Source organism: Triturus cristatus, chromosome 9 (genome assembly GCF_964204655.1).
Source record: "Triturus cristatus chromosome 9, aTriCri1.1, whole genome shotgun sequence".
Taxonomy (NCBI): Eukaryota; Metazoa; Chordata; class Amphibia; order Caudata; family Salamandridae; genus Triturus; species Triturus cristatus.
This window is the reverse complement of record NC_140592.1, coordinates 50612223-50633876: the sequence shown is the minus strand read 5'-3', so window position 1 is coordinate 50633876 and position 21654 is coordinate 50612223. Positions and strand designations below refer to the sequence as shown.

General features: G+C 44.7%; 1 protein-coding gene across 1 annotated transcript in view; it reads right to left on the bottom strand.

Moving 5' to 3' along the window:
- LOC146797369 (uncharacterized) overlaps positions 1-21654 on the bottom strand; it is a 401286-nt gene that overhangs the window by 296894 nt on the left and 82738 nt on the right. The window contains exons 19-24 of the mRNA XM_085624372.1: positions 18923-18994; positions 17777-17890; positions 12842-12868; positions 9510-9563; positions 8394-8465; positions 4352-4411 (exon numbers count right to left, since the gene is read on the bottom strand). Of these exons, the coding sequence (XP_085480498.1) occupies positions 4352-4411; positions 8394-8465; positions 9510-9563; positions 12842-12868; positions 17777-17890; positions 18923-18994 (399 nt within the window). The remainder of the gene's footprint in view (positions 1-4351; positions 4412-8393; positions 8466-9509; positions 9564-12841; positions 12869-17776; positions 17891-18922; positions 18995-21654) is intronic.

Sequence of the window (21654 nt, the reverse complement as noted above, 5' to 3'; positions counted from 1 at the left end):
ATGAAGGTAACAGGTGTGACTGTTGACTTGCACTTCCAATAAAAGAAGTATGGATTTTCTTAACTTTCTAAAACGTACTTATATGTTAGAAACACCACTTTTAAAAGAATAAATAAAACCAAGAAAAAAATCTAAGCTGCAATTATGTTTTTCAATACACAGTCAAAATAGAAGATTTAGAAAATGCAACACCACTATTAACTTAGTTTTGAAATAAATCTTTAATGAATGTATATATAATCAATTAAATTAAAATTAATGTATTGAAGTTTAAATTAAAAAATAAATACCCACACAAAGTAAGATTTTTTTTTTACTATGCATCCATAATTATTACAAGTGCACAGAATGTATGTAATAATATTTAATATTTAATGCAATATATTTTTGCATTACTTTTTAAATGCAAAAAGAATATTAAAACATATTACAATTAAACTGATTTTTTTTAAAACATAGTTTATTGGTTTTTTGTACAACCACATATAGATCCATACAAACTGTTTTTGCCTTGTTTGCCACATGCTCCCCGAGGATTAATCACAAACCCCCGGTAGTCATACAGTGCATAATACAAGGCCATGTAAATCTCTCCAGAGCTTATGCGTCAAACAAACAAACAAAAAACCTCCATACCAAATACCCTACCCCTAAACACTATGAAAATTATAAATTCCCTCCCCCTCCCTCAGTCCTCACCAACAACTCAGGTGGCCGCCTCTGTCCTCTGGTATCCTACATTCCGAGGAATATCTATGTGTTGAGTTATATGATGTACCCAGCTTGTTCCGGGGCTATCCCCTCATCCCCGACTCGGTCTCCGCCATCAGCATACGGTTCATAATCTCGTAGTGCCTGTACTAGCGCCTCCCATGCAGCTGACGCTTCTAGCGCCTTATCGTCGTTGCGTCTGCACGCCCATTGATACCGTAACGCGCCCTCACTGGTGGCCCATTTAAGAAATTCCCCTATCCATCGTTTACTAGTGGGACCCACTGTTGCTTTCCAACGTTTCGTGATTTCTCGTTTCGCTAAAATAAGTCCCATATCTATGAATTTGCTTGTGATCTTAGTTTTGGGCGTGTGTGGGAACCAGTGCAATATACTAACGGCCATATCAAACACCAGCCGCCTCTCTGTCACCTCGCTCAGGGTATCTCCCACCTCTTTCCAGTAAAGACCCATCGCTGGGCAAGACCACAGCATATGATCCAATTCCACCCCAGTTCTCATGCATCTGGGACATGCCGCCCCCGCAACCTTAAAATATCTCTGGATTTTCCCAGGTGTCAAGTAAGCTCTGTGGAGGATATAGAAGTGCACTAGCTGAAACCTTGCGTTCCTCGTGCTCTTCCAGGCTCGTCGCACTATCAGGGATAGCTTTACCTAGATCAGTTTCCCACTTCTCCTTCAATTTAGTTAGGGGCGGTAGGTTTTCCAGAAGCATTCTAGAATATAGGCACGTGATCGCTTTGAAAGTCCTGCCGTCATCATGGTGTACTGGCAAGCCATCGACGTCTTAGGCTCCATCAGCCCCTCCTTCCAGTGCGCCTGCATCGCTCTGGTAAGCGCTGCGTGCAGCAAGAAGCCTCCCCTTGGTAAATCAAACCTCTCTTGGAGAGTTTGGTAGGTCAGCAGAATCCCGTCTTCATACAGGTCTCCCACCACCTGCAGTCCCGCTTCTTCCCAGAGTTGTAATAGCGACCAATCGCCCCCGTGTGGTAGTGCCGTCAGCATCCCCAGCGGCATCTCCGGTGCATACGGATGTAACACTCCCGCCCGCCGTTGGGACCGGTTCCAGCAGAGTCTGAAGGTTGTCTCCTCTGTGAGGAGGTCCCTGGGGTTACTATTAAACTGATGTGTACTATTTCTATAAAATATTTTTTGCATTGTTGAATTTATTTATCTATATTTGTAATATTTTAATAATGTAATATAATTGAACATTATTTCCTATGAGGCTTTATTTTCAGATATTGAGTCCATCATTCTCTCTAGGAGGGGGGTTGCAATACCAGTGGTTGATCATCTGTGGTGCTGGCCTTACTTCAGTTCTGAGCCGGAGTACTTCACTTCTGTTTTGGGTCCCTTTTTGTGTGTAGTAACTTTAGAAGTGTAGTTTGTGAATAGCTCTACAGACTTACTCCTTTGTGGGTGGGTTGATTGTTCTCCCTAAATCCCTCCCTGACCTTCACTAAACCCCTCCTTACTCCTCCCCAAACCCCTCCCCGTTCTTCATAAGTGGTTCCCATTTTCCAGCAACTCCTCTGTGTTCCTCCTACATTCACTACTAAATTGTACACCAATGTGTGCCCAGACGCTGTAGTCAGGGCACCGACCTCCACACATTTACGTATAGAAGAGATGGAGGCATAACCGCTGCTTGCAGGGTTGTGAAAAGCATTACAACTACAAAACATACTACAAAATGTAGTTTCTGAATAGTCCACATATTGTTAAAGTATGTTGGTCCTATTTTAAAGTGATGGATGGAGATTAAAGAATTACTCCAATCCCATTTGCTGAATTATTACAGAAAGAGAATAACCATATTTAAATGAGTCTGAGCAGTGCACCCAAAAGGAGGTCCATTGTGAAGGTGCAGGCCACATCCCCTGTGAAATTAATACAAGTAACCAGGGTTCATTCGAGGCTTTTTGGCCCACACGCCTAAATATAAAAACTCTCATATAAATTGATGTCAAAGAAAGTGCTAATGAAAGGTCCTTAAGTAGATCCATTCAGTGAGATTAAAAAGGTAGTACATATATATTTCTGAAGTCATGTTATTTTGGCTCTGTTGGGTGAGGTGCGGGTTGATTCCTAATAGTGTAAGGCGTTATTGATCCACATCTGGGATGGCTCCTCACTTAGAGAGACAAGATTAACAACTTAAAAAGTAATGTCCATTATATGCCTGAATTTAACCTACTTTGTGGGAATTTCTTTGGGTAGCTTCCCATTTATTAGTCTTTAAGCGTATTAGACTATTAGACGGGGTGATGAGGCCCAATGAGGCCAAAATCTGTTTGTAGGATTGCTTCATCACCATGCAGAGAGGAAGTGACTTAATGAAGTGAGTTGTTCTTCCTTTAGGAGATTACCCAATAATAATTTGCATATGGCAGGTCCGCTTCTATAAACGTACAGAGAAGCTAATAAACACTGGAATTAAATGTACAAGCAGTTTAGACTGATTCCGTAATTTACATCTATCACTTTTTGGTTATCCCGCTGCATGACGTTAACTGACACTGAGAATTGTAAAGACTGACATCACACAAGAATCAGATTGTTGAAGAAGGATGTCCTGTGCAGAATCAAAGGTTCACATGGTTTTTGATATGCCATAAATCCCCAATAGACGCGGTGAATGCTACATCAATGCATGGATAGACCTTGTGCAGCATATGGAGTTGTGAGCAATAATTTTACTAGGGATAGAACTGGTACCTCCTCATTACGCCAATATCATTTAGAGAAATAAACACTGGGGGGAAATGCAAGATCAAATGAAGGAAATCTACTTAATTTCAAAATGGAGGAGTGCTTTGCAGAACTGAGGCAATGTTGCTGCTTTAAACCAAAGTATGTGCATACCTCGCAATTCTGAAATAGAATAATTACTATGGATATGCAGGACAACGAATGGGTTAAAGGATGTTGGAAAGATAAGATTCCACTGAAACGCAATGGGACTCCTTTTGCCATCACTGAAGAAATCGACAGACCAAATGTTCCAGTCACGGTGGATACTAGTGAGTGCACACGGGTACATATGCGCCTAGGCCTTCCTGTGCCAACATTGACCCACCTTTATGTGCATCCACCTATGGAATGTCAGTTTGTGCTGGCCTTGACCGCTGAAACCCATTGAGCCGAACATCAGGCACACCTCATGAAACACCGTGGGACACAATGACACACACTGAAGTGTTTGGACTGCTGTTAGACCCCTTTGGCTGCTGTTGGACACGCCTATATTAAAGATTCTGCTTCTCTTTATGCCAAATGCTCTAAAGCAATAGACTTCTCTGAGTCTGAACTATACCATAACAAGTGCCCGGATGCTCATTTGACCCCTGCATCATAGGCTTGACACAAAGTAACTGTCTGGCTGTTATCTTGTAGATATAGCGGAACCAAACCATTTCTTCTCTGTGCTTTCTTAGTAAAATGGACTATATATATAGTAGGCATTTTCAGGAGGGTGTATGTACATTAGTCTTTATTCCATTTTTAGTATTCACTGATATATATAATTCCACTGTGGAAAAAAACACAAAGCTGTGTTAGTTATTGTGATTAGCATAGCACAGCCCAGCCAGGTAGGCACTGTTGATTGACGTACCCGATCTCCAGGATCTCCTGTACGCCCTGCTGGACCGGGCAACCCTTCTCCTGTTTCGCCCTGTCACCAAAAATATAATAATGCAGTGGTTAGAGAATGAGGAAGTGTTTAATCAAGGTCCTATAACAGGAGGAGTACAACCATGAAGTACCAGCATTGGGGGGAAACAACATGGGTTGGTTCGTAAATGTTCGCAGATGCTGTGCACCACTGGCAAAAAGCATTTTTGAGGACCCTGTGCATGATTGGCCAAAAAGAAAAAAGGCACGATGATATGGCCACATCATTTCATAGGCACACACAAGCTGGCTGATATATGCATGCATGCACCACCTTGCAAGTGCGCACATGCCTCACTACGCATGAGCACATCTACAAAATGACACAGGTACCTTTTTTTTAAATTTACTGTTCCAAGATGGATAGGGAAATGAATAAAATTCACTTTCACTTATGCGAAAAAAAACTTTAAGGTGGAGGGGTTGCCAGCAATTTACTGCCTGGTCCGCCCCCAAAAAATTAAATATATAAAAAAGGACTGTGGAGTGGAAGGGAGTGATTGGTTGAGGGTGAGGGGAGTGGGGGGTGGTGGAGGTAAAGCAGAACTAACTTGGAGTAGGGGAAGGGCTGCACACGAGTGAGTGAGTGAGCACACGGGGATGGGAGAAGAAGCACATGGTTGAAGAGTGAAACAGACTGCAGGGGTGAGTGTTCGGCCGGAGGTAACCACATGAGAGACAGACCAAGCAGCAAACGAGGGAAAGAGCATCAAGGAGGCTGGGGCAGATATTTGGCAAAGGGGAAACACATGATGGAATAGCTGGAAAACACAAGCACACTCATGGAGTGTTTAAGCAAAAAAGAAAAAATCATTTCCCAAAAGTGTGAAGGGGAAGGAGGCAAGTCAGCCAATTTAAATGATCGCAAAGAGCCTATGCTCCAGGGGAAGGACAAACAGATGAAGAGGAAGGCAAGCCATCAAATAAGAAGAAATCAAATAAAAGTGACAATAAAGCCAACCAATGGCAAGCACGAGGTGGGCTGTAAGCCCACTGTAGGTTTTGGTAATCCCACAAGAAGTCTTTCATGACCAGACAGCTGGCGCTACCCAGTTGGTGAGACTTAAAGAAGCAGCAATATCAGCCACTGAGATGCCTTCTTGCAAATAGTGTTCTGAATGGACACCTGACTGGGAATAGTAGATCCTGTGGCACATGTCATGGGTAGGCAAATGGGAAACATATGTGACTTTTGGGGGCAGATTTATGAGGTTTTGCCGTAGGGAAGCGCAGCAGGCCTTCCTGCTGCGCTTCCCTACGGCAAAAGAAAAGGGCAGGGATGCGCCGTATCTATAAAATGCGGCGCATTACTGTCCTTTTCCCCTGCGCCGGCGCACAATGGGCTGCCTGCGCCAACGCAGGCACCTCTGCACCATGGTGCAAGGGTGCCTGCATTGCGGAGATGAATATTTTTGTACAGGAAGGGAAACCTTTCTGTACAAAAATAATCACAAGAGGTTTTTCCTCTTTGTATGGGTGCTGCAGAATGCAGCACACATAGAAAAAGGAAAAACGAGGAGAAATAAAGATATTTCTCCCCGTTGCGCCTCCCTTATGCCTCCCCTGGGGAGGCGGAAGTTTTTGGCGCTGCCTCAGATTTACGATTTCTCGTAAATCTGGGGCAGCAACACCCATTGCACGCCCCTTTAACGCAGAACACTGCATTAAAGGGACTGATATTTATGAGGCAGCATTAAGCCAAAAAAAGTGGCTCAGTGCTGCCTGATAAATATCACGCAGGCTTTTGCGCCACGGAACGTCACAAAAAGTGACGTTCCGATGGCGCAACGGGCCTAATAAATCTGCCCATTGGTGTTTAAGGTGACAAGAAAACTAGTGTGAACACCCAGAGGCTTTAATGGCCCCTTTGTAGGGAGAGATCTACCATCAATTCAGGGAGTTTCCAAAATGGTAGCCAAGAGTTAAGATAGTAGAGGAAGCGGGGAGAGATGTGGTGGGGTGTTGTTATGGCCATTCTGTACTAAGGGTGCAAAGTCAACTGGACATGTACGACCTCAACTGTTGATGTGAATAATGTAGCATGGTCACCTGGGGAACTGGCCAAGCATCTCAAGATGTTTTGGTGCTAGAAATGCTGTCTATGAGACAAAGGACTTCAAACTCAAAGTAATCAGGATATTGCAAATCACAGACACGTTATGTGACAACATAAGTGGCTTAGACTGTATGTAAAGGGTCTTCATATAGTCACCGAGCTCCTTGATGACTTACAATAGCTTATTTTTATGGGTACTTTACCAATCATAATACAGTGGGGTATGCTCATGGTGTCATGTCGCCCAATCCTTTACCTCTCTTAACTTTACAAGTGTTGGCACTCTCCATTTCCAAAGAATCCTTTTAGGCTCACTACATTGTACACTGTACTGTGGCACAAGAAGGTGCTGGTAATAAGTTACGATAGGCAGATTCTGCAGTCATTATTACAATACAGGCTACTCCAGGCGTCAGAACTAACCACAGAAACAGGAAGCGTAAGGCCAGGGAATTCAGGGAATGTTATGCTACATATTAGTCTTACAATATGTGTACAGGCTGGAGGGTGAGATATTACATCTACTGAACTGTGTACAGGCTTTGCTCTTGCTGGAGGGTGAGATATTACATCTACTGAGCTGTGTCCAGGCTTTGCTCTTGCTGGAGGGTGAGATATTACATCTACTGAGCTGTGTCCAGGCTTTGCTCTTGCTGGAGGGTGAGATATTACATCTACTGAGCTGTGTACAGGCTTTGCTCTTGCTGGAGGGTGAGATATTACATCTACTGAGCTGTGTACAGGCTTTGCTCTTGCTGGAGGGTGAGATATTACATCTACTGAGCTGTGTCCAGGCTTTGCTCTTGCTGGAGGGTGAGATATTACATCTACTGAGCTGTGTACAGGCTTTGCTCTTGCTGGAGGGTGAGATATTACATCTACTGAGCTGTGTCCAGGCTTTGCTCTTGCTGGAGGGTGACATATTACATCTACTGAGCTGTGTACAGGCTTTGCTCTTGCTGGAGGGTGAGATATTACATCTACTGAGCTGTGTCCAGGCTTTGCTCTTGCTGGAGGGTGAGATATTACATCTACTGAGCTGTGTACAGGCTTTGCTCTTGCTGGAGGGTGAGATATTACATCTACTGAGCTGTGTACAGGCTTTGCTCTTGCTGGAGGGTGAGATATTACATCTACTGAGCTGTGTCCAGGCTTTGCTCTTGCTGGAGGGTGAGATATTACATCTACTGAGCTGTGTACAGGCTTTGCTCTTGCTGGAGGGTGAGATATTACATCTACTGAGCTGTGTCCAGGCTTTGCTCTTGCTGGAGGGTGAGATATTACATCTACTGAGCTGTGTACAGGCTTCGCTCTTTTCATGTATTAATTAAAGTGTCAAATAAGGATCCACTCTTCTCATTCAAAGGCAGCACCACTGAAACCCTGAATTAGTGGAATAACTAGCAGCAGTGAACTAATAGAGGCTGACAGTACAGTTCCAAAGCGGGGTATTTCACAGTGAATTTAAACATCTGGTAGACCAAGTGCAGAATCGGTTAGTCATAGGTCAGGCTTCCTTGACATGATGCTGATTCGCGGGACCCGCCCTAGCCGGCTTCAGAGCTAATGTCTAGCCTGAAACTTTCCAAGGGTGTTTTCAGTGACACCAGCATGATAGCCCTAATGGCCAGTTCATCCTCAGTGTAGGGCCACTAAGTTCCAAGCATTTTACCCAAGTGGTGGCTTGCTATTACCTAATGTTACATACAGTAGTCGGAGGCATATACCCATTTATCTTTAAGTAACTTCGATTTGGCGTTGTACTTCATTAAGGCACATCGGAGTGAGGAGTCAGGGTTAATCTATGAGACTGCAAGCGTGTGTGTGTGAGTTTGTATGTGTGTATGTGTGTGTCTGTATGTGTGTCTAAGTTCTTCCTGTCCATTCAGCATCTTGTCTCCCACCAGTTGTTATTGACTTAGGTTACCTTGTCACCCTTCTGTCCTGAAAGTCCAGGTGGTCCTCTTGGCCCTGGGCTGCCGTTATCACCAGGTGGGCCCTGGAAATGGGGAAACAACAGAAAAAGCAGCTTTGGTTAGTGACTCCAACCCTTCAAGCACCAGAATAAGAGAATGTGGATGCCTCCTAAGTTCAGTAATACTAAGAGCGGTGAAGAATTAATATTTGAACACAATTGTTTTACTCAACTGTTCTTTTTCGAGGTGTCATGCATTTATATATTAGAATGCTTGAAATACATTTCCTAGGTACATCTCACTGTAGGATGCATTGCAAATGTCAGTAATTAATCTATCTATCAAAATGCATGTTACTTTGAAATGCTGATATTACCTTCTGGTATGTTATGAAACACAGGCGTGTGTAGACCATTGATAAAATACTGGGGATTCTATTATATTCAATTTTTTATTATTCACCTGTGGTAATTTTTATATATTGTTACCATTATTGTTTGCCAGGCGCTATATTATAGATTAAGTCTCTTAAGGATCTCTAACTATCATTCTAGTAGTACACTTTGAGTTTTCCGAAGCAAAGTAGGCGGGAGCACATGTATATAAATTACCCTATAAGGGTTTTGGCGAGTCTGAGCGGTCTCCGTTCTGACTTGTTCCTCCTGATTTACGCTATGGTGAGTCAATGAGACCCCTACCTGTTTTCCCATCTCTTTGAGCCTGCAGACTATCCACATGGGTCCAATGGCCACGGGAAATCTATTTGGGGGCTAAAATTACTTTCGGCCCTCTAAAGTTAGAATTATCGCCGCGTTAGCTGCAGGAAACTGCCGCTAAAGCGGCGATAATGGGCTTGATAATATGCTGCAGAGAATTCCAATAGAAGCCCATGTTGACACCAGAACATGGGCTTCTAAGGGAATTCTCATGGGCATATTATCAAGCCCATTATCGCCGCTTTAGCGGCAGTTTCCTGCAGCTAATGCGGCGATAATTTTAACGCCGTTTCTTGATAATATGCCCCCAAGTTACTGTCTAGAATGGCAGTGATGTGTCCCATGTCCGAAGAAAATGAGAGCAGACCCAAAAAACTGCTCTATCATGAAGTATAGAAAGCGTGGACTCACCGGGCTGCCGCGCTCCCCTTTGGTCAGAACGCCATTGACCAGTCCTGGTAAGCCCTAAACAAAAAGGTAGAGAAATGTACAGTTAGACAAATGATTTAACTCGCAGCAGAGATACCTAGGAGATGGGGGGACAATGTATTAATGAATGGTGCTTGGGTGTAGAGTTAGTCATTCTATATGTCCTCTTCCTCATTCTCATTAGAGGTCACCCAAGTCTTACTTTGAAATTGTTTTCAAATTATGAACATCTCATTGAGTAGGACTGATGACACTTCTACTAGCTTAGAGCACACTAATATCAGATAGGTGCATGTGTTCAATGGAAAGGAAGCCACCAGACCAGGTTTTTAGGAGATAGTATCCCTGTTATTCTTGTTCTAAAGTAAGACAATGAGGAAGGGCGAGCGTAGGTACCCTGGAGACAGCAGGATGCACCTACAGAGAGTTATAGTCACAGAACAAAAAAAAGAGTAGGAAAAATCAAAGAAAGCAGCGTAACGCTACAAAGTCCTTGCAAGGGACAGGGGTTAATATAGCAGCTACGGTATGTCCAATTGCAATCAATGTTACAAACGCATTGTGTGGAAGCGCCAAATAATGAGTAGTGTGAGATCTCTGAGTGCTTGCTTAAAATGTCACACACTGTCACTTAACAACACATTCTTCTAGTATCTCATTAGTTTCATGTTGTCTGATTCCTTACAGTGCACAATGTTACTGTGGTTTTGTAGTAAATAATTCGACTAAACAACTCTACTGTGAAGTTAAAGCTCAGCTGGTGGTTTTCTGTATCTGTAGGACCATTTCCTAAGGTAGGTTATTTACAATGGTTGTTTTCAATACGTACATCTATGACAGTCATGGCAACAGCCAGTGGTGCCCCGAAAGAGCTTAATCGCAATCATCCTTCAAAGAGAGCTTGGGACATCACGACATCTCCCATCACACACATATTCAATGAACAGTGACCAAACTGTTCTGTATTTACCACAAGCAGCAATGTCCCATAAGGAAGCACATCTTGTATCCAGACTTTCCTAATTGGGTCTGTTTTTTACCTCTATATCAGGAAATTGTCCTTTCCTCTCAGACCAGTACCCATGATGCCTGGAAGGGACCACATTCAAGCTCCCACCAAAGCCTTTCTGGAGGACCGCGCAAAGGGTGGCAATGAATGGCTGATGGCGGGCTCACTATAGCCAGAGAACCAAACATGTGTTGAGGCTGGAAACAACCCCCATACAATCTAGGCATGAAAGAAATGTCTTCAGCCATGGAAAAGACATCAATGTCGGTCTCCTGCCGCCTTTAGTGCTACAGGATAGCGGTTCATCGAACCAGCGCCTTTTCATTTAAGGAGAGATTTTTCCTCCAAGTTGAGAAGCTGGTGTTTGACAACAGCAAGTGTGCCTGCATGTCAATGTGTGCCAGGAGATGGTTCAGTTTTGCATGGTGCATGACTGCATGAACCATGCAAATGTCAAACCTATTTGCTTTGCTGCTGCCTGATTTATTTTAAATCCAGCCAGCTATGGTCGTGAATGCTTCCCTGGTCTCTTCTCTTGCTTTTCCTTTCCCACGCGCTCCTTTTCAATACACTCTCCTTGCCTCCCCTGCTCCGTGATGCCCCCTCTGCATTTTCCCCACGGTGCTTTTTACATTGTTGCCCATCTCCCTTACATGTGCTGCTTTCATTTCCCTCCCGTATCCAAACATGCTCCCCGCCCCGTTATCCAACATTTATTTTTATTTTTTATGAAATTGCCCTTGCTATTTCACTGAACATTGGTGCCTTTTCTTATGGGATCCTAGTGCATGCCACAGTGCTTTTTTTTTTAAGTGCCAGGGCCCTCGTCAGGAGGCCAATGCAGTTTGCATCACCCATTGCCCCTGCCAGCGCTGCCAATGACAGTACCAACACAACTACTAACCATCACATTCTAAAAGTGTGACAATTCAGACCATTCCGTGCCCTCCAAAGCTATAAGAATGGCTTGGGCAGCAGATATATGTCATTTTTAATGTATATCCATTTAATAAAAAACTGTCTTAGTTTTTTTGGAAGGCTCCCCTCTGGATGTGGCTACGAGTTCCTGATCGCACGAGTACAGGGCGGTGATTTTTTCCTGAGCCACATGCCAGGTTGAGGTGAGGCTTGCTTCCTTACACTTACGAGGACCACCAGTGAATCACCCCGAAAAAACTAAGACGAACTTAGCATCACTGGATGGTTTTGTATAATACTAATAATTTTGTTTGTTACACTTCTTGACAATCTCAGACGTATTTAAGTTGTTGACCAGCAGCACTAGTTGGTCCTGAAGAAAGCCACGGCACCTCTACGTGAGGGTTTAAAAGGCTGAAACATGTCAACCACCTTTTGTTACTAACGGCTGGTATATGCTTCTCCCGCCAGTTCCCTGTTTTTAAACCTTTCCTAGGGATGTTCCAATAAAGGAAAACTACATACCCAAGAGTTCCTTTTAATTCAACACACTTTCCTTTTGTGCTGCTTCCTCGCTGACCTTGAGCTCTTTGTTGTGGTATTTAGCACACCTCCTTTTCCATACAAAACATCCCTGAGCTCCTCCCTCTCAGTAAGGGGGTTGTAGCCTGTGTCGTGACTACGCATCACAGCACGAGGAGAATCCCAATGATGAAGCATGCCACCTTTGGTGGGTGAGGGATTTTGTCCTTCCCAATACGGCAGGTCACCCCTATGACAGTTTTTCTTTCCTAGACCCGAGGGTTTCTTGTTTGTGATATATACCTAGGTTGGGGAGCTAACCCTCTCATGTCTCTAAATCTCCTTGCACCCACACTCCCTTCTCTATTGTGAACTACATACAATTGTTTAATGCAAACAGGCCCGGATTGAATGTTGCAACACATAAAAATTACATTTGTGCCTCTATTTGCATACATTACCACAAAAAAAGCCAGATCGACTGCCTTTGCCAATGCTAGTTTCACATTTTATTGGATGAATGACACTGCACGCATAATCATGTGGGTGGTATTATCCAGAAAAATACGGTCTGTCCCCTTGGGAAATAGTGTGGAATATGTGATGTTGTGTGACCAAACCTGAACAAATGAGATGCTGATACAGTGCCTTTGTGTTTCTTAAATGGATATACATATATTCGTGTATAGTATTGTTAAACCATGTCAGCATTCTACTTTTGAATGTACCTTTTAACAAATAATAAAACTACAACATCTGTGCTTGGATATAATCTGGGTATTTCTGCCTGTCTCGTGGACCTGTTGGATCAGGGAAAACAAAATGAGAAAAATGGAACTTAAATAGAAGGAGGAGATACACTTACTCTCTCACCTCGTTCTCCTTTCTCCCCCTAGAAAGAGAAAAATAGAGCAGGTGAGATGTGGTCTGCCTTCTCTTGCACTTTACTGTAAGCTCTTACACAGGCACTTTATTGAAAGCACTTCCAGACAACCTTCTTCACATGCACCTCACTGCGAGCTCCTTACCGGACCTCAGTGCAAGCACTTCACTGGACATCACTGCAAGCTCCTTACCGGACCTCAGTGTGAGCTCCCTACTGGGATCTCAGTGTGAGATCCTTACCACACTTCCGTGCAAGCTCCTTACCGGACCTCACTTCACGCTCCTTACCGGACCTCAGTGTGAGCTCCTTACCGGAACTTAGTGCGAGACCCTTACTGGACCTCAGTGCAAGCCCCTTACCAGATCCCAGTGCAAGGTCCTTACCGGATCTAACTGTGAGCTTTTTCACAGGCACTTTATTGAAAGCACTTCCAGGCAACCTTCTTCGTATGCACCTCACTGTGAGCTCCTTACCGGCCCTCACTGTGAGCTCCCTACTGGATCTCAGTGTGAGATCCTTACCAGACTTCAATGCAAGCTTCTTACCGGACCCCACTGCAAGCTCCTTACCAGATCTCAGTGTGAGCTCCTTACCGGACCTCAGTGTGAGATCCTTACCAGACTTCAGTGTAAGCTTCTTACCGGACCTCAGTGTGAGCTCTCCACTGGACCTCAGAGTGAGATCCTTACCAAACTTCAATGCAAGCTTCTTACTGGACCTCACTGCAAGCTCCTTACCAGACATCAATGTGAGCTTCTTACTGGACCTCAGTGTGAGATCCTTACCAGACCCCAGTGGAAGGTCCTTACCGGATCTCACCGTGAGCTTTTTCACAGGCACTTTATTGAAAGCACTTCCAGGCAACCTTCTTCACATGCACCTCACCGGCCCTCAGTGCAAGCACTTCACTGGACATAACTGAAAGCTCCTTACCGGACCTCAGTGTGAGTTCCCTACTGGGATCTCAGTGTGAGATCCTTATCAGACTTCAATGCAAGCTTCTTACCGGACCCCACTGCAAGCTCCTTACCAGATCTCAGTGTGAGCTCCTTACCGGACCTCAGTGTGAGATCCTTACCAGACTTCAATGCAAGCTTCTTACTGGACCTCACTGCAATCTCCTTACCAGATCTCAGTGTGAGTTCCTTACTGGACCTCAGTGTGAGCTCTCCACTGGACCTCAGAGTGAGATCCTTACCAAACTTCAATGCAAGCTTCTTACTGGACCTCACTGCAATCTCCTTACCAGATCTCAGTGTGAGTTCCTTACTGGACCTCAGTGTGAGATCCTTACCAGACTCCAGTGGAAGGTCCTTACCGGATCTCACTGTGAGCTTTTTCACAGGCACTTTATTGAAAGCACTTCCAGGCAACCTTCTTCACATGCACCTCACCGGCCCTCAGTGCAAGCACTTCACTGGACATAACTGAAAGCTCCTTACCGGACCTCAGTGTGAGCTCCCTACTGGGATCTCAGTGTGAGATCCTTATCAGACTTCAATGCAAGTTGATAATCTTTTCATTAAAAAAAACGAATTGGTTTTTACTACAGACTTTTTTGGGATACCTGTCTTGATGATTTAGCTGTCCATGCAGCAAGATGGGCAGAGAGGTTAGGATCTAAGGCTATTTGCTTAGAAGAATCAATTACCTTGGCTAACCTGGTTTTGGTTACTGGTAGATCACGTACTCAGCACTATATGGCAGTATTTGATCTATACTATACGCCTTTAAAAATGTTTAAATGGGGTGGGACGTCGAGAATAGTATGTAATAGGTGTGGCAGTCAGGCTGCAGACTCAATACATATGTTTTTTGCCTGCCCGCGGCTAGCACCTTTTTTTGAGGCAATACAGACATTTTTGAATACAGTACTTGGGTCTTCACCTCCTCTAACGGGGGAACTTGTTTTGATTGGTGTGAATTCAGATACGCTACCAGAAGGAAAACAAGCTTTTTTATTTATCTCTATGGCTCTAATTAGGGCTTGCATAACCCAAGAATGGATTAGTCCCCTTCCTCCCTCATTCGAAGCATGGAGAGCCCGTCTCTTAGCCTCGTTTAATAAAGAAAAGGCCATTTATAGAGAAAAAGGCAGAAGGAAAAGGTGTCTTGGTAGAAAAATTTGGGACCCTCTTCAGCAATGGATTCAGGGGGAGCTGGCTTGAACAATATTATTATCATTGTAATTGCATTCTCTGTATCTTCTGCTTTTTCCGTGGTATTCTCTGTACTGTCAACTCTGTAGTAATCCTGTATGTCTTGTAAAAAAATAAAAAATATTTAAAAAAAAAAACAATGCAAGTTTCTTACTGGACCTCACTGCAAGCTCCTTACCAGACATCAGTGTGAGCGCCTTACTGAACCTCAGTGTGAGATCCTTACCAGACCCCAGTGGAAGGTCCTTACCGGATCTCACTGTGAGCTTTTTCACAGGCCCTTTATTGAAAGCACTTCCAGGCAACCTTCTTCACATGCACCTCACCGGCCCTCAGTGCAAGCACTTCACTGGACATAACTGAAAGCTCCTTACCGGACCTCAGTGTGAGCTCCCTACTGGGATCTCAGTGTGAGATCCTTATCAGACTTCAATGCAAGCTTCTTACTGGACCTCACTGCAAGCTCCTTACCAGACATCAGTGTGAGCTCCTTACTGGACCTCAGTGTGAGATCCTTACCAGACCCCAGTGGAAGGTCCTTACCGGATCTCACTGTGAGCTTTTTCACAGGCACTTTATTGAAAGCACTTCCAGGCAAACGTCTGCACATGCTCCTCACTGCACGTTTCTTACTGCACCTCAGCGTGAGGTCCTTTGCACGCACTTCGCTGCCAGTTTCACTTCAAACCTTTTAAAGCAACACTTCTAAAATTAGCACTTCCCAAATATCAGTTCTAAAAACACATCCATCAAAAAAGCAACACTTCTTAAACTGTACGTCCGTAAAATATACAGAAGTAAGGACAGTGTGGAAGGGGTTAAGGGGTATGGAATAAGAGGTTAAAAATATAGTGTAAGAGTTTGAGGTATAAGGGTTATGGGTTAGATGTTAAGATTAAAGGGTTATGAGTTTACAGTGTTACGGGATTGTGGTATCGAGAATAAGGGTATGGGTTTGGGGGAAATGGTTAAAGTCTATTTTATAAGGTAAAGGACACAGGGGTTAAAGGTATGAGGTTATCAGTGAAGGGTACAAGGGTAAAGCACTTTGGAGTAGGATTAATGGTTTGGAAAATATGGTTTGGGGAAAGGGATTAAGGGGTTAAGGGCTGGGATTTCCGGTGTAAAACTAGAGGGTAAGAGCCTTAAGGGCATAGCTGAGGATTCCAAAGTATAGGGTGATATGGTTATGGGTTAAGGATTCGATGTATAGGATTATGATTAAGATTATGATTAAGATAGGACAAAGAGTTACAGATTTGGGATATTGGTGCTGGCGTTAAAGGTAAAGTGTTTAGGAGTTAAGGCTGTGGAGTTAGAGGTTAAAGGTATAGTGTATCGGGTTAAACATTTGTGGTATATGATGAAGGGTTTCAGGATCTTTGGTATAAGGTGAAAGGCTTAGGGTTAAGGTTATGGGATTAAAGGTTAAAGGATTTAGAGTATATGGTTGAGACCAGGGTCAAAGGCTTGAATTGTAAATGTGATGTCTGGGGTGCAGAGTTAAGGGTTTTGTATACAGGAGTTATGGGGTTAGTATAGAGTATTTATGAGACATGTGCAAGTCCAAGTACTTGGCATTCTTGACCTACACTGATTAGGTAGGTTTTGTTCAACCTCGTTTTAGTTCTGTAAAGAGTACGAGCCGCTGCCAGCCTTTTATCTAAGGCTACTATTGAGTGTCCTCAACTATGCAATTTGACTATTTTTGTAACAAATCTCTCCTTTCAACATAAGTCACAAATTTATTGGGGAGTTTAATGTGTTCCGTCCCACCTTCCGCATCACCTAAGGACAGCGGATGGCTCAGTGAGCTGAATGAGAACAGCTGAAAATGTTGTTATGAGCTGAATCCTAGCAGGATGGATTCGGGGTTTCGACCTTCCAAGGTCACTAAATTGAATACCATTCCCCAGTGTATCCAGCTTTCCTCTCGTTGTTGGAACTGCATTTTAATAATGTTACGCATACGCTTTCTAAAGTGCACACACACAATTCAAACGCATGCCTGCTTCAGTGGTGAATGAAATGTACACTGGACACGCCTACATTACGATTTTCCTAAGATAGACCACATTTGCATGATTTTTATTTCTCGCGACCTGCGTTGCACAGCGCAACAGCGCTCACGCAGGCAAGAGTCCTTTTGTCCAGGGTTCAGAAATGGATCCTGGAATCCCACACGCTTGTGCATGTGCATTTTCTTTTCAGCTCCCCCATTGGCCTTTGCATGTGTCTTATTCTAAAAGACTGCAGCAATTGGCCCGAGGCACGCGCATAGCTCCTTCCATGGTCTATTGGTGTCTATTACGCGCACCAAGCGCGTAATAGACACCAATAGGCCGTGGGAGGAGCTATGATCGTGCCCAGACACAGGTGTGACGCGCGCCACTTGTTTTTCTTTACTTTTGGTATAAATGCGGCACCCGCGCTTTACTTTTGATGTTATAAGTAAAGCACAGGTGCCGCGATTATACCAAAGGTAAAGCATTTGCAATGCAATGAGTCTCGCATTACTGAAAGTTTGAGCTATTGGCTTTGCAAATAATTATGCAACACCAATAACTCAAACTTTTAGTGATGCGAGACCTATTGCATTGCAAATGCTTGTTTTTTTTTGCATAGACAGAGAATGATGGAAAGAGCATTTTGACCAATCAGAGATTGAGACCTATGGACGGAACTTCACACTCCATGATGACAGCAGGCCTCCTCTGACGTGGACGTCATACATTTGATTATTACAGAATAATACCTTAATGGACAGTCCAGGGGGTCCTGTGGGGCCCACTCGGCCCTCTGGCCCTTGGGGCCCCGTCGGTCCAGGGAAGCCCCTCTGCCCCGGATTCCCAGTCTGGCCAGGAGTTCCCTGTGGATAAGAAGGAGACGCTTAGTAAATGAGCAACATGCAGAGGATCACACATGTAAACCACACATTTCATTACATGCAGAGGATCACACATGTAAACCACACATTTCATATAGAAACAGTAAACCGGATTGTTTACATGGGAAAATGCTTTTTGACAATCAGCTTTACTGCTATAGAATACAAAAAAATATTGTACTCACAAACAAAAAGTTAATGGCAAGGAAAAGGCAGCATTCATATCAAAACTCATGCGAGGTTGCACATCGAGAACGTGTTTATCAACCGATAAAATGTAGGTCCCGCGTCGACGACACCCAAATGTTGCCCAAAGTCGATAGTCCCAGCTGCCTCTAGGACTTTGCGCACCCTAATTCCAACATTCATGAAATCAACGTTATGGGCAGAAGTGGGACTGGATGGGTATTCTGAGATGTTTGTGGTGTTGCCACAATCTGGCTTCAGAGGGCGCATCTCCTCGGGTAACACCCAGGGAAATGACACCAGAAAACAGCCCAGAACTGTAGCTCCTGGGTTCTGCTGTATACAAATTCATTTCGACCTGCAATATTTGTAAACCACAAAAGGTCACCTGTTGATAAATGGATTAAATTCATTCTTCAACACATTTATTGTTCTTTGTAACCTTTCAGCTTCCCTTCGAGTTCTTCTCGTCTGTGTTACTCGCGAGCCTCACTCCAGTGCTGGAATGTTTACGGAGATGAAGGCTTGACACATGGCCATACACACGGTTTAAATATTTTTATAATAATTTGGAAATGGTGTGTGAAAATTATTAAACGGGGAAATTGTGACAGATCGAAATAATTGTGTAAAAATGATCACTGAATATCCATAATAGGAGAATGTGTGACATTGTAAATCCTAGAGATTTTACCAGACAGGAAGTGACGACAGCACACAGAACAGACAATGCACAGCGCACCAGGGCCCCTGCCTCTGCCATGGAAAGTGACTAGGATCACACGTCTTAACATGGAAGGATCTTTTCAGCACAGCGCTGGGACTCACCGGGTCGCCAGCCTCCCCCTTCTTGCCAGGAAGCCCCCCTTCGCCGGTGGACACGACTTCCCCAGGCTCTCCCTAAAAATAAAATCAGCAGTTAGAGGCAATACAAAAGTCCATATGACTAAATTATATCAAAATGCTGCCTTAAAAATATCCTATATTTTATACAGTGCTAGAGATATTAGAACCTATTTATCAAACGTTCACATTTTAGTCAGAAGAAGGGACAGAGAAACAGGGAGAAGTGGTTTTCTGAGGCTCACACATTTGTTCAAAATTAGAATCCAAGTACTTCGTGCCTCCCCCCCCCCCCCCCCGCCCCTATCAGATACTCAACAGACCATCTGCTACCGTCCTTTCCTGATTGATTCCCAAACAACATAAAAGAACCGCCGCTCGGATGGTTTATTGGTTGATTCCAGGTTACCTCAGATACTGAGGTGGGTGTTTCTGGGTTTTGTTTGCATCAAACCTGGCTGTAAAGGATGTATATATTTGCAACTTTGCAAAGCCGGAGTTGCAACCATGCGCCGCCCACACACAGCCACAAGCCCCGTATTCAAGCAACCAATCTCCGTTGGGCCTCTTGTGAATGGGGCGTGTTCCCCTTTACGAGAGGTGCAAAGATGTGTAAAATAGATGCTTGATGACCTGTCAGACACAGGCTGCCCGCACTTGCTGCATTCAAAGGCGACCATTGGAAGCAGCCGTGAACTGTCTGCAGGGCTGCGACAGAGCCAGTGGCGTCTCGGAGCCCACTGACTCTGCCCCAACCAAACCTGGCACATCACATTCAGAGACATGTCAGCTAAACTGCGGAGACTTCCAACAGAAGAGGCCACTGCGCAGAGACAGACACTGACCCGCCCGTGCTAAGCTGAACCCCCCCTCTCTGCTCCGGATTTCATCTGTGCAACTGGCTGAAATGTGCCACTCTTACTTCTGTGTACAAAGGCTCTGCAGTACTGCGATGCCCAGTCCGAAGGAAACAACTTTCAGCATTAAAAATAACCACCGTGTCTTGGGGTAACAGGGAATTTGCACCTAGGCACCGAGGGTGTTGGACCTGGCCCTTTTGGCCGGATGGTCCCTAAACTTTTTGCCTTCCACCTGTACTTTTTCTGACCTGTTGTTGGCTATTCTATGACTCTGGGCACTTTACCACTGCTGTTCAGTGCTAAAGTGCATATGCTCTCCCTATGTAAAATGTATATGTTGGTTGGATTCCATGATTGGCTTATTTGGTTTACTGTCAGACCCCAGTAACGTGCACCAGGAGTGCCCATGGCGTGTAAATACAAATGCTGCTGGTGGGCTTGCAGCACTGGTTGTGCCACCCACAGAAGCGGCCTGGTAAAATGTATCTAAGGTCTGCCATTGCAGATCCTGCGTGCAGTCTGGTACTGTCATGCTGACTGGGCAAGTGCATCCACTTCCCAGTCCCTAAACCTTCCTTTAACTTCATATTAGTCACCCCTATGGTAGGCCCCAGGGCAGGGTGCATTGTAAGCCTAAGGTAGGACAAGCCCTGATGTGTGTGGCATGTCCTAATAGTGAATTACAGCCATTTTCGTTTTTCACTATTGTAAGGCTACCTGTTCTCCATAGGCCAGAATGGGCTGTTAGGATTGTTACATCCTATGATCCTAACAGACCCAGGGAACATAGTAGAAAATCGAGTTTAGTATGCCTGAACTCAGAATAATAAAATACATCCTTTAGTAAAGTTTATTTTAATATTCTGTGTTTGCACATACCACTTTTAGAAAGTTGGTATTTGCTTGCCTAACCATTTCAGCCCGCCTCTGCTATGATGTGTATCTGCCTGTCTGGTTGTGTGAGTGACAGGGCTGGGGAAACCCATAGGGGCAGGGCTAGGTAGCCTGATGGTGAATAGAGAGATTGACAGCCAGATGGGTGGGAGGAGTACACCTGGACTCTGAATAGGGCTGTGCTCTGCCACCACAATGCTGGCTCCACCTCCTGTGGAGCGGCTGATGTCTCTGCCCTGCACCCTGAATAGAAAGGCAGAGTCATGTCAACAAAGTGCTCAAGAACTGGTTTGGACTGGGCAAAGGCCCTTCTACCCCAGAGGAACAAAGGAATTAGGGGTATAAGTATTGGGACCCTGCTCCCAAGAAATTAGATCCTGCTTGACAAGAAGAACCTCTGTCAGAGGAGAAGGAACTGGGAAAGCTGTAAGGAGGAGTACTGTCCCTGACCTGGGGGATTGGCCTGCAGTGGTTGCCTTGCTGCTGAAAGGAGAGGAGAAAAGACTACAAAGACTTTAATTCAACTTGTGCTTAAAAGATCTCCAAGTGCTTGTGCTGAGCTTGCCCCCTGAACGAAGTCCCAGGACCAGTGGACTTCACCCCCAGCTCCCCAGAGTCTTTTGGAAGTGCCTGCTGCTGTTGTTGGGCCTTCTGAGGGACTGCGTGTCGCAAGGAGCTGGAAGCGTGACTCGAGGAGGAGAAGCGTGCCGCCGTCCGGAAGTGTCTCGCAACGCCGAAGAAGCGTGTCGCCATCGCAGCCATCGTAGCTGACGCATTGCACCGCATCAAGAGAAGAATCTCGCATCGAGGAAGAAGTGTGTCGCCATCGCAGCCATCGTAGTGGTCGCATTGCACCGCTGCAAGAAAAGCGCCTCGCATCCATGGAGAAGCGTGCCGCCGTCGGAGCTGCTGTCGTCACATCGCGTAAAGGGGTGATGCCGCTGCAGCATCGCATTGAGCGGA